This window comes from Podarcis erhardii (genome assembly GCF_964252035.2).
Source record: "Podarcis erhardii genome assembly, chromosome: 6".
NCBI classification, from domain to species: domain Eukaryota; kingdom Metazoa; phylum Chordata; class Lepidosauria; order Squamata; family Lacertidae; genus Podarcis; species Podarcis erhardii.
In genome coordinates, this window is record NC_138510.1 from 48706873 (window position 1) to 48725177 (window position 18305).

General features: G+C 49.2%; 1 protein-coding gene across 4 annotated transcripts in view; it reads left to right on the top strand.

The window, feature by feature from the left end:
• Window positions 1–3229: 3229 nt before the first annotated feature.
• Window positions 3230–18305, top strand: part of CELSR2 (cadherin EGF LAG seven-pass G-type receptor 2) — a 110410-nt gene continuing 95334 nt past the window's right edge. For all 4 annotated transcript variants that reach the window (XM_081866385.1, XM_081866387.1, XM_081866386.1 and 1 more), the window contains exon 1: window positions 3230–6907. In XM_081866385.1, the coding sequence (XP_081722511.1) occupies window positions 3391–6907 (3517 nt within the window). In that variant the 5' untranslated portion in view covers window positions 3230–3390. The remainder of the gene's footprint in view (window positions 6908–18305) is intronic.

Below are 18305 nucleotides of genomic sequence, written 5' to 3' on the forward strand. Positions count from 1 at the left end.
CTTACCTCTCAGCTCCCGCATCTGCAATAGCAGGGTGGAGACATACATTATGGGCCTATTGTGTAACAGGTATTTGGATAATGTATAGGAAGTGCTTCTAAATTGCTATATCAATGCAAATTATTATTATTGATTCACTTATAGTTGTAGTGTTTAAATGCTAACGCTTTCCGTTATGCAACTGTTTAAAAAACAAAAATACATAACAGACACTTCCAGTCTCTGAGAGTGCAATCCTAGGCATGTCTGTTAAAAAGTGATTCCCAGTGAGTTCAATAAGACTAACTCCCAAGTAACTCTGTACAGGATTGCAGCCTGATGTACATAAACTCTTTCTCCCCTCCCCCAGTTTCTTTTTGTGTATCTAATAGCATAAAAGTGTATTGCTGCTGTTGTTTTCATTGGAAAGAGGATCTGAATTTGTGTCTATGTGAGTCATAATGAGTTCCAATTCAAAGAACTGAAGTTCTGATTACATAGCGGGCACTACCTAAGTGGGGAATACAGCAGCAGTTTTATTATTATTATAAATCAGTCCAAAGAAAGGGACGTGTTTGAGGTTCTGTACACCTGCAGTGAGCGAGGCTGTGAGAAAGCTGGAGGCATTGCCCTTTTAAGAAGCACCATTCCTGGAGCGGCAAGCCTTGCGCAAGCAGGTTCCTTGTACATGCAAAAACGTACACAAGCAAAATGTGCTGCAAAAGTTGGTGTAAAAGGAAAGGAGGTGGAAGGGAAAGAAAGCACCAGGCTCCAGCCAGTGAATGATTGGCACTGGCCCACCCATTGGAGAAGTCAAATGGGGGGAAAGAAGGTTTTAGTCAGGGTATCTGGCCCAGGCTGCTGTCCAGCGTAGCCTATGCAGTTCTGCTTGTCTGACTAGCACAGGCTTCTTCCTTCAGTTCAGCACAACGAAGATTTGCACTGATTGAACAGAGTCACTCCACCCCACCCATGGTCGTCTTGTAAACTGGCTCTAAGAAGAGATGGAACCCCAATTTCTTTCTTTTACAAAATATTTCACAGGCTACAGAAGTCCTGAATTCTCCTCTTAGGAACATAGGGAACTGTCTTACACTGAATCTGAACATTGACCCATCTGATCCATTATCGTCTATATTGACTGGCGGCAGCTTATCCCAGGTTGCAGCCCTAACTGGAGATGACAAGAATTGGGAACTTCTGTGTGCAAGGCAAATGCTCCAGTCCTTCCCCATTTTACAAACAAGATGCTACCTAGTCCAGCACCCTGGTCTCACAGTGGCTGACTAGATGCTGGTGGGAAACCCACAAGCAGGATTCAAGCACAAGAGCCCCCTCCCCTCCTGTGGTTTCCAGCAACTAGTATTCAGAAACATACTCTCTCTGAGCATGGAGGCAGAGCATAGCCAGCATGGCTAGTAGACCCTGCTTGCCTTATCCTCCACGAATGCATTGAATCCTTTTTTTTAAAGCCATCCAAATTGGTGGCAGCCACTGCCTCTTGTGGCAGTGAGTTCCACAGTCAAGGATAGGTGAGAAATCTAATAAATAAATAGATTAAAGACGCCTGCCTGAAACCTTGCCAATCATTGCTGACAGCAGTGAGCTAGATGGACTAACGGTCTGATCCGGTACGAGGCAGCCTCTTATCAATTCCTGTCCACACTTGTTATTGAAATTCAACACAGTTTGGCTGTGTTGCAGAAATCCATCCAGAATGTTTGCCTACACAGTCGGCGTTTTTGTGCATGTTTATTGTATAAAGGACAGCATACAAGTAGTATTTCTGTGGTGTCACTTTCTCAATAGATTGCGTAACAGCAAAATGAAAATTATGGGCATTTGAACAGCTGCTGAGAATGAATAGCATGCCGTGGCAAAAAAACAGAAACACTCTTCTTTCAGCTCCCAAACCCTTGGTATTAGCCATTATAGCCACATCAACTTTGTGTTGTAGTTTTTTTTTTTAAAAAAATGCAAAATGGGTCTACGCATCCAAATGCACCAGGCACAGAAGTTCCATTGTGTGTATTTATAATACATTATAAATTGGCTTTTTAAAAGGATTTAACTGTTGGGGTTTTCCCAAATTGAATTTCGCATGTTGCGAGAGAGCCCCAGTGTTCAGGACACGAGAAGCGTTCCTCCAGTCCCAGATATATGGAAGCTGGCTGCAATTCTTCCAAGAGAGGCCCAGCCAGTGTGGTTTCTTCCTGGTGTTGTTGGATTGCAACTCCCATGGATAACTGCCAACATGGCCAAGGGTGTGTGGGATGATGAGAGTTGTAGTCCAGCAACATTTGAAGGGCACTATGTGGGCAACTCCTGCTCTAAGATGTGAAGAAAAAGGTACTCTGTGCATGCTCATTACTGGTTCATTTATTTCAGGGCTAAGCTTTGGCACTGAACATTAAGCCCCAGATCAGAGTTTACAAATTCTCTGGGAGGGATGCCTTGCTATAGTAATAATAGTAATGAGAGCCATTGTGGTGTAATGGTTCAGAGAGTTGGGGACTAGGACCTGGGAGACCAGGATATGAATTCCTACTCAGCCATGAAGCTTGGTCCACCTTCTCTTAGTACCTCACAAGGTTGTTGCAGTGATGAAATGGGGGTGGGCAGGAGAGCCATAGTCAGTAAACTTTTCATCTCAGGGTCATGGGTTTGAACCCCACATTGGGCAAAAGATTTCCGCACTGCAGGGGGCTGGTCTAGATCATGAAATCATAGAGTTGGAAGGGACCCCAAGGGTCATCTAGTCCAACCCTCTGCAATGCAGGAATTTCAGCTAAAGCATCCATGACCCTTCCTGTTCCCTTCCAATTCTATGCTTCATGTACACCCCCTGAATAAAAGACGGTATACAAATGTCAGAAATAAATAAATGCCAGTCCAGATGGGCAGAGGCTGCCTGCGGACATGAGCAAGCCGAGGCCCTGGTGCACTCTGTACACGCTTAATGCCACCACCCGTTATTCCCGGGTTGCTCCTAAGGCCCGGCCATCGGCCAGCAGGAGCCCGGCGGACCTCTCCAGCAGCCCTGCCGCCGCCGCTGGGGGAGAAAGTGGCGGTATAACGCCGGGGAGGGCCCCACCGCGCGGCTGCCTCTCCTCTCCAGCAGCCGAGGCGGCCGCGGCTCCTTTAAGAGCCGCAGGTCTATGGAAATGAGCGTCGGCGAGCTGCTGCCGCAGCGGAGCCTTGCCGGGCTGGTTGGCAGGCGGAGAGACCTTCGCGGGCTGCGAGCGAGAGCGCACGCGGCGGCGGCAGCGGCGGACCTGCTGGGGCTGATCGGCGGAGCCGGCGGGCGCCTTGGCCCGGATCCTCCGCTGGGCATGAAGCGCAGCTGCTGAGCGACGCGCGGACGGACGGAGCGAGAGGAAGCCGGAGAGCGGGCGGCGGCGGCGGCGGGAGATGGGCGGCGGCTGCGGCTGCTGCGCCCCCGGCCGGGCTGTGCTGCTGCTGCTGGCGGCGCTGGGGGTCCCCCGCTCGGCCGCAGCCCGGAGCCCCCCGGGGCCGCCCTGCGCCCCCTTCAGCGGACCGGCCTGGCCGCCGCCGCCACCGCCGGAGCCGGAGCCGGAGCCGGAGCCGGAGCTGCTCCCCGCTTGCGCCGCGCCGCCGCTCTCGTGGCGCTGCCCGGCCGCGCGTCCTGCCCGCGGCCTCTGGGCGCACCTGCTGGGGCCGCGCTGCGGCGGCGGCGGCGGCGGCGACGCGGTTGAGGACGGCGACTTGGTGCTGCTGAGCCGGCTGCTGCTGGCCCCGGAGCCGGGCCCGCGGTTCCGCAGGGGGCGCAGGCGGGCGCTGTGCATGGAGCCGGGCGCGCGCGTCCCCCTGCCGCCGGCCAGCTCCCGGGGAGGCTGCCGGCTGCGCTGCCGGTTGCGAGGCGACAGCGGCGGGAGCGAGCCGTCGGACCACCTCCAGGAGGACTTGATGCTGCCCCCTCGGGCCAGGTGCCTCCGCTCCGGGCACCCGCTGCGCCTGGAGCTCCTGTGCAGCCTCTGTGAGGAGGAGGAGGAGGAGGAGGAGGAGGGAGAGACCTTTGTCCTGTGGAGCCTCGGCCTGGGCTCTTCGCAGCAGCAGATGGAGAAGCTGTGGGAATCCGAGGGGGCACCCCGAGGTGGCGCGGGGAGCAGCCGCTCCAAGAGGAACGTCAACGCCAGCCCTCAGTTCCAGATGCCCGCCTACCAGGCTTCGGTGCCGGAGAACAGGCCGGCGGGGACCCCCGTGATCATGCTGCGGGCCCTGGACCCTGATGAAGGCGAATGGGGCCGCTTGGACTACTCCATGGATGCCCTCTACGACAGCCGCTCCAACAGCTTCTTTGCCATCGATGCCCAGACGGGGGCCGTGACGACGGCTGAGGAGCTGGACCGGGAGACCAAGAGCACCCACGTGTTCCGGGTGACGGCCACGGACCACGGCGTGCCACGCCGCACCGCCCTGGCCACCCTCATGATCACGGTGAGCGACACCAATGACCACGACCCGGTCTTTGAGCAGCAGGAATACAAGGAGAGCATGCGGGAGAACCTGGAGGTGGGCTACGAGGTGCTGACAGTGAGGGCCACGGACGGGGATGCCAGCCCCAACGCCAACATCCTCTACCGCATCCTGAACGGGAACGGCTCCAACCGGATCTTTGAGATTGACCCCAAGTCCGGCGTCATTCGCACCAACGGCCTGGTGGACCGGGAAGCGGTTGAGGCCTACCAGCTGATGGTGGAGGCCAATGACCAAGGCAAAGACCCGGGGCCACGCAGCACCACAGCCACGATCCACATCACGGTGGAGGATGATAACGACAACTCGCCGCAGTTCAGCGAGAAACGCTACGTGGTGCAGGTGCCCGAGAACGTGGCCTCCAACACTCACATCCTGCGGGTCAACGCGACCGACCGGGACAAAGGGAGCAATGCTCTGGTGCATTACAGCATCATGAGTGGCAACACGCGTGGCCAGTTCTACATCGATGCCCAGACAGGTAACATTGATGTCGTCAGCCAGCTTGACTATGAGATGAACAAGGAATACACCCTCCGCATTAGGGCCCAGGATGGAGGAAGACCCCCTCTTTCCAACATCAGTGGCCTGGTGACCATCCAGGTGTTGGATGTCAATGACAACGCCCCCATATTTGTCAGCACCCCTTTTCAGTCCACGGTGCTGGAGAATGTCCCTGTGGGCTACTCTGTCATCCACATCCAAGCCATTGATGCGGATTCTGGGGAGAACGCTCGGCTCGAGTATGCTCTGGTTGACACGAGCTCTGATTTCCCCTTCACCATCAATAACAACACAGGCTGGATTGTGGTGGCCTCTGAATTGGACCGTGAAGCTGTGGACTTCTACAACTTTGGTGTTGAGGCCCGAGACCATGGTAGCCCCCCCATGACCTCCTCAGCCAGCGTCAGCATCACCGTCCTGGATGTCAATGATAACAATCCTGAGTTTACTCAAAAGGAATATACCATGAGGCTCAATGAAGACGCTGCTGTGGGCACCAGTGTCCTTACGGTCTCTGCCATTGACCGAGATGTCAACAGCGTCATCACCTACCAGATCACTAATGGGAACACCCGCAATCGCTTCTCCATAACCAGCCAGAGTGGTGGGGGTCTCATCACCCTTGCCCTACCCTTGGATTACAAATTAGAGCGTCAGTACCTGCTTACCATTACTGCTTCTGATGGCACACGACTCGACACGGCCCAGGTTTTTGTGAATGTGACAGATGCCAACACACACCGACCAGTCTTCCAAAGCTCCCACTACACCGTGAACATCAATGAGGACAGGCCAGTGGGTACCACTGTAGTTATTATTAGTGCTACAGATGAGGACACGGGGGAGAATGCCCGCATTACTTACTTCATGGAAGACAGTATCCCTCAGTTCAAGATAGATATGGATACTGGTGCTGTCACCACTCAGATGGAGCTGGACTATGAGGATCAGGTGTCCTACACATTGGCAATTACAGCCCGGGACAATGGTATCCCCCAGAAATCAGATACTACCTACCTGGAGATCCTAGTCAACGATGTAAATGACAACGCACCTCAGTTCTTAAGGGATAACTACCAGGGTTCTGTATATGAGGATGTGCCAGCTTTCACGAGTGTCCTGCAGGTTTCTGCCACCGACAGAGACTCTGGGCTGAATGGAAGGGTGTTCTATACCTTCCAGGGTGGGGATGATGGGGATGGAGACTTCATAATTGAATCCACATCGGGCATTGTTAGGACACTGCGCAGGCTGGACAGGGAGAATGTCCCATTGTATGAGCTTAGGGCATATGCCGTCGATAAGGGCATGCCAGCCATGAGGACCCCTATTGATGTCTATATCACTGTTCTTGATGTCAACGACAACCCCCCTGTCTTTGAACAGGATGAGTTTGACATTTTTGTTGAGGAGAACAGCCCCATTGGTTTAGTAGTGGCCCGGATCACTGCCAGCGACCCAGATGAGGGCACCAATGCCCAGATCATGTATCAGATAGTGGAAGGCAACATTCCCGAGGTCTTTCAACTTGACATCTTCTCCGGAGAGCTGACGGCACTGATGGATTTGGATTATGAGGCCAAGTCTGAGTATGTCATTGTGGTCCAGGCTACTTCAGCCCCACTCGTCAGCCGGGCCACTGTGCACGTCCGTCTGCTGGATAAGAACGACAACATCCCTGTCTTGAAGAATTTTGAGATCCTCTTCAATAACTATATCACCAACAAGTCCAGCAGTTTCCCCACGGGTGTGATTGGCAGAATCCCAGCCTATGACCCGGATGTCTCCGATACGCTTACCTACAGCTTTGAGCAAGGCAACGAACTGAGGCTGGTGCTCCTGAACCACAGCACTGGAGAGCTACGTCTGAGCAGGGCCTTGGATAACAACAGGCCTTTGGAAGCGATCATGAGAGTATCTGTGTCAGGTAAGGTGGCAAATGCATTCCTGTGCATGTGGGTTTGGATCTCAAGTTTTGGGGGAAAGAGAAACTTTGGGAGCAATCTAGTTGCTCCAAAACTCTGCATGCCTACCTCATGCTCTCCTAACCTTGTGGCTAATATCAATTGGCATCATAGAATCTTAGAGTTGGAAGGGACCCAAGGGTCATCTAGTCCAACCCCCTGCAATGCAGGAAACTCAGCTAAAGCATCCATGACAGATGGCCAGCCAACCTCTGCTTAAAAACATCCAAGGAAGCTTTTAAAGAAAGGGCGTCTGATCACACTCAGAAAACTTTTGCTAATAACCATTCTGAATATGTGGTATATGGGCCACACTGCCTCCCCCAGCCTGGAGCCCTGGACTGCAACTCCCACCATCCCTGAATTTTGGCCATGCTGGCTTGGGCTTCTGGGAGTTGTAGTCCAAAACATCTTTACACTCGCTTTTGACACTTGAGATGTACGTTTTTAGGACCTACCTAATTTATATGATGGTTAGTTGTTTTAATCTGTTTTTAATATTGTGTTTGAACTGTTGTAACCTACCCTGGGACCTTAGGGTAATGGGTGGGTAATTAATAATAATAATAATAATAATAATAATAATAATAATAATAATCTGCAGAGCACCAGGTCAGGGGAGGCTGGCTTAATCTGTTGTTTGCAATTAGGAAGCATTTAGCTAATCATTGCAAAGGTGCAGCAGCAGCAGCAAAGTAGAACTGCTTTTTTGGAATTGGTGGAGGTTGCATAACAGCCAAATGGCGATCCAGGATTCCGTGCGCTGCTCCAGTTGGCTGCCCCAGTCTTTGCTCTCAGAGAACAGCTGAAGCTGCAGAGTTTCTCCCCCCACCCCATCTCTTCCACAGGCTCCCAGTATCCCAGCCAAAGAATCTTCTTCCTCCTGCCCTTCCTTTCTATTCCCTTTGAATGGAACCAACCACTTGAGGCTAATTCCATATAAAATTGGCTTTCCTTGCATGCGAGCTGAATGCACGATGATTTGATGCCACCAATACTGGCTTTTGGTGTTTGGGGCAGTGCGGATGAGGCAGGAGGAGTGCAAGATGGGTCTGTTCTGTGATCATTCATTCAGAAGATAGAGCTGATCTTCCTCTGGGCTCTGAGATTCTGTTTATCAGTGCCTGGAAGATGAGGGAGAATGCTGGGAGATATTTGGCTGTCCTATAAGGAAACCTTTAGTATGTCTGTGTCATTGCTACCAGACATGGTCCCACAACAAACATGGGCTCTTTTCTCCCAGAGCTTATACTCCTGTATGTTTGTTATTCCTCAAGATGCCATGATACTTTTTGGGTGGTATGCTGCTAAGTTTTACACAGACCCACTGAAATGGATGACTTCCATTCTTTGCAGTGGGTCTACTCTCAGTGAAAAGTATTCAAATCCCACCGCTTGTTGCATTTTTGCTGCAATCGAGAAATGAACGCAGCTACTCTTCTGCAACACAGACGTGGAATTTGTGTGCCTGAGATGGGTGTAGCATGTGGGGAAATGTGTCACTGGAGTAGAATAGCTGTTTTGTTCCAGGAGAAGGATGCAGTCCCTTTAATTAGCCAGATAGTCTCCTTTTCCTACACTGCCACTTTATTACAATGCCCGGTGTATGTGCTTTGCAATTACATTAAATTAAATGCCACTGCCCCAGTGCAGAACTTTGCAGGGTAAGCAGAGAGGCAAGCATCAGCAGAAACGGTTGTTGTTTGTAGGATATAAACTGATGCAGGCATGGGGAACCTGTGGCCTTGCAAAGGTTGCTGAGCTACAACTCTCATCATTCCTGAACATCAGCCATACTGGCTGGGGTTGATAGGAGTTGATTTATTGATTTATTAAATTTGTATAGCGGCCTTCATCCAAAGAGGGCAGGGTACTCCAGCATCACCTGGAGGGTCACAGGCATCCCATCCCTGAGTTAATGTTAAAGCTACAGCTAACTCATCTTCAGGGTGTCAAGGGCTTACAGAAGGACCAGTGCCAAAATCTCAGCATAGAGGACCACAGGTGGATGAAAGGTGAAATGGCAAGTTATGGCAAGCATAAGAAGAGCCATCAGGCTAAAGCTCAGCTAGCCCAGCATTCTGTTCTCATAGCAGCTAATTAGATGCCTGTGGGAAGCCTGCATGCAGGACCCAAGTTCAACAAGGGTCTCCCAACTCCCTGCTGCCCTCCGAATAGTGGGGGGTTTACAAAAAATTGACTGTGAACTGCATAATTTGAATTTGCTTTAGCCTCTTGGAACAGGGATGCAGAGCCTGTGGACCTTGTGATGTTGCTGGACTCCAACTCCCATCTGCCTCAGCCTGCATGGCCAACAACCAGGGATGCTGGGAGCTGTAGTTCAACAGCATATGGAAGTCTACAGGTTCCCTTTCCTTTTTCCGGAATTATGGTGACATCAGGAAGAGAGAGGTCCTGCTCAGGAATGTCTTAGTCATCCAAGGCTTACTTACATGTAGCCTCATCCAGGAGGCAGTTCCTGATCCCAAAGTGTGTGTTTCTGACCATTTCCAGCAACTTTTAAAAGAGACTATGGCTATGCCATAATGTCAGTGGGTTGTATTCAGTGCTTTGCCAACAGGGTTCCATGGGCACAATGTTTTCTCTCCTACTCCCATTCTAGATGGTCCCCCCAACCTTCTAGAGCCGATTTTGAGGGCACATGGAAGGGTGGAGGGGGAAAGAAGTTCCATTGAGTACCCAGAAGACCCTTCCACCGATGGAGCTGCAGCTATTGCCCTGCTATCTTCAAATATGCTACTGAAAATGGCTGGAGAACACATTTTTCAGATGGGCTCTTGTGTTTCATTGGTGGGCGAGCATCGTCAATATATAATGTTGTAGACTAGTGTGTGCTGAACACATGTCTGAATGGATAGATGAACTAAGGCTGGCAGGTTATATACAGCTTACTAAGGATTTTCCTATGGAGAAGACCTTGCCGCACCTTCACAACTTGTTCCGGGTCCCAGTTGCTCTGGGCAAAGTGTCCTTTAAGTGGGCTTCCTCCTCTGTCGACATTCTATGGTGGGCTTACTGAGTTGACGGCGTTGCTCAGAGCTGTGTCTGTTTGCAATTTAATTTCCCACAATGTCTCTGGTGTAGCATTGCTTTTGGGCATTGTGGGAAATACCCACCTATCTGGCACTGCTTAGAGTGCCAGATCAGATTTGTTTAGAAAGGGGCAGAGGTGGGTCCTTCCCCGTTGCCGGGGCTATGGACTCTGCCCAAGAACAGCAGGGGCTGATCCTGGCTCCTCCCCACTCTGGCCGCAAAGGACTGGGCTGTGAGTGAGGAACATGTGGTGGTCGTGGGCGTAGTTGGAGGAAGGGAGAGAAGCCACTTGGGCAAACAGGATAGAGCTTACACGCCTTACATCCCCCCCCCCCCGCATTCATGTTAAATCTCATGAATCAGGATGTTGTTGACTCACTTCTGCGAAGCCTCCCACTCTGTGCTGGAGCGAATTCAACCTGGCAGATGCTCCTTTTCCTAACTTAGATCTGGTGGCTTGATAGCACACATCCCTCTTTTATCTGGAGTTTGAAGCCTGCACCCTTTTTGTCCAGCAGGAATTGGAGGCTTTGGAGAGGATGGGCTATGACTACAAAACTTTGGGCTCCTTAACTTCTTTGTAATCCAGCCTCTTTGCCTCTATAGGCAGTAATTTCCTCAAGGCAAAATCACGCCAGGTGTGGTTGGTGCCTCGCCTGCACCTGATCCTTAGTGAAACTGAATCATTGTGTGCGCAAATCTGGCAACTTTCATTGGCCCTAGAGTCATCCCTACCAGGGATGGGAAGTATCTGCTGGTGGAACTCCTTGGATGAACGTAGCCTGGCCTAGCCTGGCCAGCATCTACAATCGCTCTCCGCCTTCAAGTAACTAGTTATTACTTGCCTATTACTCTCCTGGGTCTTTGTAGCAGCACCTGTTCGACAAGGTTTTCACCAGGAATTAGAGCTGAATTTATGGTCCAAATTCTGCTTGTGATGCAGTTGGCATCTGCCTTCAGGGAGGGCTAATAACAGATTGTTACAGCACGCACAAAGTGAAGTGAAACCTGCCAACTGCCATTGGCAATTTGACTAGGCTGCTTTCGCAGGGCGACGGGACAGGAGATTTTTGTGGGGGGGGGTAGGAATGGGTGGTAGATGCATCTGAGTTCTGGGGAAAGGCCAGATCTTAGTGATAGAGCATCTGTCTTACCTGTGGGGGGTCCTGGGTTCAGCCCCTAGCATCTCTCAGTTGGAACAGGAATACCCCAATCTGAAACTCTGGAGGTTTACTTCTAGTCAGTGTAGACAATACTGAACTACATGGACCAAGTCTGATTCAGTATAAGCTATATTTCAAGTTGGCAGGGGCATCAAAGATCATGTAGTCCAAATCCTTACCACAGCTAGTGTTTTCTCTACCTAAAACAGCAGAAATAAATGTTAACGTGTCCTCTTTAAAACAACAATGACCAAAACTTCAAAGGGAGATGATTTCATGAGATCCTAGGCAAATAATTTTGTTGCTCAGTTGCTGTTGCAGCCAAGTTCTTCCTATTTTGTAGAATGACTGTTGTTTACCTGCAAGTTAAACCCCACAGACTCCTGTCCTCCTTTTAGTGGCAAAAGAAATTGCTTGCTTTCAGTTTGATTTATGGCAAGGCCATATATAAGTTACTTAGCTGTCTTTTCTGTCAGCTGCATAATTCCCTGGTCGTCACTCTTTCTTCACATCATAATCTTGCATTTTAATCCCTGCATTTTCTTTTCTTTTCTTCCCCTGCTCCAGTGGCATTCTTGGGCGTGTGTATATATTCTCTTTCATGTATGGCGTCCAAATTGGGCACGACACGTCCTGCTAAAGCCAACCCCAAATCGTTATTGATTAAAAATGGCACCATCATTATCATGTGAGCATTGGGTATCTCCCCATGCAGACTTTAAAAAACAAAACCCAACCAACTAGAAACCAAAACCCTTTTTGTGGTGAAGCTGCTGAGGTTGGAGTTCTGGCAAAATACACAGTCTCTGATGCTGTCTGCTGTCAGAGATTTGACACGCCAAGTCAGGACTTGCAAAGTCGTTAATGTTTTTAGTCTATCCCTTCCTAAGAGGGATGGCATACTTTTCTCCCATCCCAGCTCACAAGTTCAGTATTCCGAATGATCACAAACATTGTCAAAAAGCTAAGGGGAGAGATTGTGTTTGTATATGTAGATGGTCCCAGGAGCATCACTGAACATTACCCCCTTATTAATGCTGCCCTCCATAGCATGGAAGACGATGGCAGGCCTTCCTGCCGGAGACCAATTTGGAGATGCTTAAGAGCAGCTGTCCCTGAGTCTCGGCAATTAAACTCTCAGCATGGTGGCTGCCGGTCGCACCTGCTCTGTGGGGATAGGAATACAGGGACTGGGGAATACTGTACAGTGGATAGATTGGAGTGCTGATAATACACATAGCCCCTGGCTGTCATTGGAGCCCCAGTGAATGGTATTCCTGGCTTCTGATGCAGGGGGAATCCAAGCCGCTGGGGTTTATTGGGAAATTGCTGCAGCTGGCACTCCAGAGCTGGTGACTGCAGAATTAGAGGGAGGGTTTTTTCCTGGTGTGGCCAGTCAAAGCAAGAGAACAAATGCCCAGTTGTATTTCCAGCTGGTGGGTAGATGGTAATAATTTATTTCATAAAGAATTATATTCCGCTTGATTGACAGAAAGAATAGGACATTGAAATTGTCAGTAAAAACAGTAAGAAACAATTATTTAAATAATTAAAATCAACGATAAGCTAAAAACCCACTTAAAACACATGTAAACATTCTACATATCTGGGTAGGCTGGCCTAAACAAAAAGTTTTTAGCAGGCACAGTCGTACCTCGGAAGTCAGATGCCTTGCAAGTTGAATGTTTTGGCTCCTGAACGCCGCAAACCTAGAAGTGAGTGTTCCGGTTTGCAAACATTTTTTGGAACTGAACGTCCAATGCTGCTTCCACGGCTTCCGATTGGCTGCAGGAGCTTCCTGCAGCCAATCGGAAGCTGTGCCTTGGTTTCCAAACATTTTGGAAGTCAAACGGACTTCTGGAATGGATTCCGTTCGACTTCCAAGGTATGACTGTGCAGTGAAGGTGTCTGCCAGTAGTCAGGGGGTTCCAAACTGTGGGTGCTGCTGCACTAAAAGAGTGATTTATTGCAGATGAGGAATGAGTATTATGTGGCACCTTTAACCGTGCCAGTTCTGCAGATTTGCTGTGACTATGCTCTTCTGCAATGAATCCCCCCAAAGGCTTTGAAGAAGAGTCAGGACCTGTGTCACTGGGGGCCATACTACACAATGCATGCAAGTGGACATCATGGTAGTCCAGCACAGTGGCGTAGCGTGGGGGGTGCAGGGGGGGCCGGCCGCACCGGGCGCAACATCTGGGGTTAGGGTTAGGGGGCACAAATCCATGGGTTAGGGGGCGCAAATTACTTGCCTTGCCCCGGGTGCTGACAACCCACACTACGCCACTGGTCCAGCAGCCTCTTTTGTAGTCCAGCTCCAGAGGAGGTGGCTGGGAATGGAAGAATGGCAATAGTCACCATTGCTTGTGCCAAAGCCTTCATGGAAAAAGTGTATGTGAAGAGACTCTTCCTAACTCAGGCAGGGAGATGAGATGCTCATGTAAAATATTTGTACAGTATTGAGTGCAAGAACACTTATATAGTGCCATCCACATACACCCTGCTTAAAAAGAATGAGAGAATATTTTGGGGGGAAGACCCCAGCCCATCTCACGCAGCATTCCCAGTTGGTTAGAGTATGTTGCTGATATTGCCAAGGTTGCAGGTTCAATCCCTGTATGGGACAGCTGCATATTCCAGCATTGCAGGGGGTTGGACTAGATAGTACCCATGGTCCCTTCCAACTCTACAGTTCTATGATTTTAATTGGTTAACCAGATGCCTATGGGAAGTCCGTAAACAGGACATGAGCACAATAGCCCTCTCCCATTCTCAGTGCCAAGCAACTGGCATTTGGAGACATATTGCTAGAAGTACATGGCTGGCTGTGTTTGGACATAATGCCAAATATAACCATGGTGTGGCTTTATGGGAACAAGGTGCAGTGAGCCTTGGGCTTGCACATTCCTCCCTTCCTGCTTCTGGTGCAACTCCGAGGAAATTGGAGCCTTCCACTTCTGTTTTAGTCTACTCATGATATAGTGTGCCATCGGAACCCTAAACAGTGGTTAAGCTTAACTGTGGTTTGTTGAAACAATCCAGCTTCGAAATCATTTGAAATTGGCTTGTTTGAGCAAGCTGTAGGTAAGATTACTCATAATTTGTCTAGGGTCAGATGTTATGACAAGCTGTGATTAATCTCTAAAATGAAAGTGGAGGAGCGCATGAGCCGATGGCTTGCAGTGGTCCTTTCTCATAACACTAAACCATGATTTAGCTGCACACCTGAATGCAGCCATTGCGTCAGATGTTGAGAATTGCTGCCCTCCCTCCTCGCCTTGGCAAAAAAAGAGACTGTGAGGAGTGCAAAGCGCAACACAGCTGCATAGCAAGATGTGAATCTTTCCTTGCTGGAGATGGCCTGACAGCAAACTTGCTCCTACTGATGGACTCTAGGCCTGCAAAAAGACTAATTACAAATAACACATGACAAAGATGCCCCAAGGGCAGGAAAATTGTTCAGAACATTCGCTTTCCCCAATGACTTCTGCTTTTTCAGACCAATAATGTTATTCATCAGAGCTTGCTGTTCACACCTAGAGAAGGGCTTTTATGTAAATGCATTTCTAGATACTGCCAACGGCATGTGTAGATGGCAGGGAGAATAACAGGCCATGATTAGAGCAATGTGTTTGTGGTCAAGCACTACCAAATATATTATTCATTAAGTTTTCTGTTGTCCATTTATACAAGGTTGGTAGGCAAAGATCCCTAAGGAATCTGATTAGCAGCAGCCTTTGGCTATCGGACTCTGAAAAGATGTCCCCTCCCTCCCAACACCTTCCATTTAGCCAGATTATGTGTGTTGTATAAGACTGCAATGTTTGCAATAGCTTCTGGAAAAAATCTGCAAGCTACATTTTTCCTGCCACTGATTGGAGGATGCAATATTTTCCTGGTGAAACAAGGTCTCAGGATTATAGTCATGCTTTTTATTAATTTCAGGAAATGTGTATCTTTTAAAATGTGTACAGATGATACACCTGAAAACATGTATTGTACATGTATACTACTAGCTGAATTTGGCTACCGTTTGATAATGAATGTCCTCTTGGTGGCAAATAGTGACTTATCTCTAAGGCTCAGTGTAGTATAGTGGTTAGAGTGCTGGACTAGGACCTGGGAGACCAGAGTTTGAATCCCTGCTCACCTATAAAGCTCATTGGATGACCTTGGTCCAGTCACTCTATCTTAGCCTAGTCTACCTCACAGGGTTGTTTTGAGGATTAAATGGGAGGTGGGAAACCATGTATGCCTCATTGAGTTCCTTGGAGGACAGGTAGATGATGATGATAATGATAATGATGTGTGAAATGGCCCCAAGTGTATGGAGTCTGGTGAGGTGGCTGTGGTTTCTCTGCAGTTCTTTCTGGCAGGCCAGAAAGAATTAAGACTTGCTATTAGTAACCTTCCTGCATCTTCCACAACACACAACTTTTGTCCTGATTCCCATTGTGCTTCTTCTGCTTGCATGGGGTTTATATAATTTATTTTCATTTATTTTGTTGATTGAATTCCTACACCACCCTTCACCCAAGGATCATGTGTCCCAGTTCAATCTGTAACTGCAGCTGCCTTCAGTTGTCTCCCTGCTCATCACTCAAACGCTGATAGGCGTCATGTTCTGAAGGCTGGGGAGAAAGATTTCCAGCTATCATGGGACATAATTCTTTCATTAAATCCCTCACCAGGCAAAAAAACCCCAAAACCAAAAACACCACTGGCACGAGGCCCATTCATGCTAATCAAGATAGGCCAACCTCCTAACACCCGTGGTTAAAGATTGAAAGGTGGAAGAGAGGCTAGGCAGGGACATTTCATCAAGCTTGTTACGGTTATGAGCAAGGGAAGAAAAATGTTTCAAAAGTGTGCAGGGACTCAAGCTTGATAGGAGGTTGAAACCTTGTGTATAACAAACCGTGGTGTGTGTGGCTTCTGCTGGAAGCTAAAGTTGAAGCAGTAGAAATGGTCATTTCTGTTGGCAACCTTTGCGCCAATCCTGCTTAATGCCAGCTGATAGCTGCCACATAAGAAGGGTCTGCTGGATCAGGCCAATAGCCTATCTGGTCCAGCATCCTGTTCTTACAGTGGCGCCACCCATATCTGTCTGGGGGAAACATGCAAGCAGAACCTTAGCCCAAGAACACCTTGCCCTCCTGTGGTTTCCTGCAACAGGTATTCCTGCAACTAGCATCCTTTCTCATTCCTGGATGGATCTTCTCATTCACTGGTACATCATCCCCCAGAGGGGTTTTTCTTCCTGTTCTTCCAGTTCCCCACAATCCTGACTTACAGCCTTCTGCTTTGAATTGCCACCCACCTGTGTAAGACAAGGTGTTCTGAGCCGTGAAGCTGAGTCTTCCGGGGTTAACGTCAGGAGGAGTCTAGCTATCTTGGCGGGAGTGAAAATCCCAGAGCAGGCTGGGCAGCTGCTAAGATCCCTCCATTGCAGGGCAACCTAGGATAGTGTGGAGGTGGGGGCTGACTGCAGATAATGCACTCAAGCCATCTGCTCCATCCTTGGACCTTTGAGAGCAGGCTCCCTTTGATCTGGGCTCCGTGGGAGAGGCTACCCTTTTAACATTTCATGCAGCCCCTCAACTGTGTCTGTGATGTTTAGCATGGAGGATGATGCTGATTTAAAGGTGCAGAGATGTGATGGATTGGGGTGGGGGGTGGGTTTAGAAGCCAAGGGATTAAGCATTCCTTACTACAAGGGGATTAGGGTGGTGGGATAGCGGAGGCGGATGAGATGAGACACAAAATGGGAAGGAGCAGATCATTGGCAGTAAGCTGTTGCGGAGACATTAACTAGGTCAGAGGCTCCTAAGGCGGCAGGTCCTCTTGAGCTTTATGCTCTAGAATAGGGATGGAGAACCTGTGGCCCTCCAGATGTTGTTGAATTATTATTATCTATTATTAACTTGGTTTCTTACTTGCCCTTCACCACAGGGTCCCAGGGCAGGTTACAGCAATCCAGAAGACTGTATTGAAACCAGTTTAAAACAAATACAATGGAAAAGAACAGGATGGGTCTTAAAAATAGGTATCTCAGGTGTCAAAGGTCAGGGTAAAGAGGTACGGTACATCTTCAGCATATGATCTTGCAGACATGACACCTCTGTAGGGAGGATATTCTGTAACTTAGGTCTGCCGTAGAGAATGTCCTCTTCTGAGCTGCCACACCCTGGATATCTGAGGGTGGTGGAGCTTCCAAGAGGGCCTCCTCTGTTGATCAGAACATAGGAGATCCATGGGAAAGGAGGCAGTCTTTCGGATATTTGGGGCCTAAGTTGTTTAGGGATTTAAATACTAATGTGAGCACCTTGAATCAGACCTGGAAATCAATGGGCAACAAGTGCAACTGTTTTGAAACAGGGGCCTTATGAGCTCTAAACAGAACCCTATCTGCCTGCTGCATTTTGGACAAGTTGAAGTTTCAGAGTCATCTTCAAGTTTAGCCCCACGTTGGAAGAGTACATTGTAATAATCAAGCCTGGAAGTTACAATAGCATGGAGTATGGTGTCCAAGTTATCTCTGAGAGCCAGTGTGGTGTAGTGGTTAAGAGCAATAGACTTGCAATCTGGGGAACCACTCCTCCGCTCCTCCACATGCAGCTGCTGGGTGACCTTGGGCTAGTCACACTTCTCTGAAGCCTCTCAGCCCCACTCTCAGCCTCACAGAGTGTTTGTTGTGGGGGAGGAAGGGAAAGGAGAATGTTAGCTGCTTTGAGACTCCTTCGGGAAGTGATAAAGCGGGATATCAAATCCAAACTCCTCTTCTTCTTCTGTCCAAAGGTAGCTGTAGCTTCAAAATGCAGCTCTCATCTTGCCTGGGTGTTGGCCAAGCTGGCTGTGGTTGGTGAGAGTTGGAGTCCAACAGCATCTAGAGGACCACAGCTTTCCTGTCCATCGTCTAGGAAAACAGAAGCATTCTCCATGCAGGCGGACTGGAGTGATACATGAAAAACCCCTATGGGTTTTTTTGGGTGCAGATGCCAGAGCACAAGATGCACTTACCTCACATCAGTTGTGGATTCTTCATGTGCACTTAAATGGCTTCATTTCTTGGAAACATACACAGAAGTAGGAAGCTGATGGTTTCCCAGCCAACACTTCTGTGCGTTTTGCCGAGAAAAAGTCT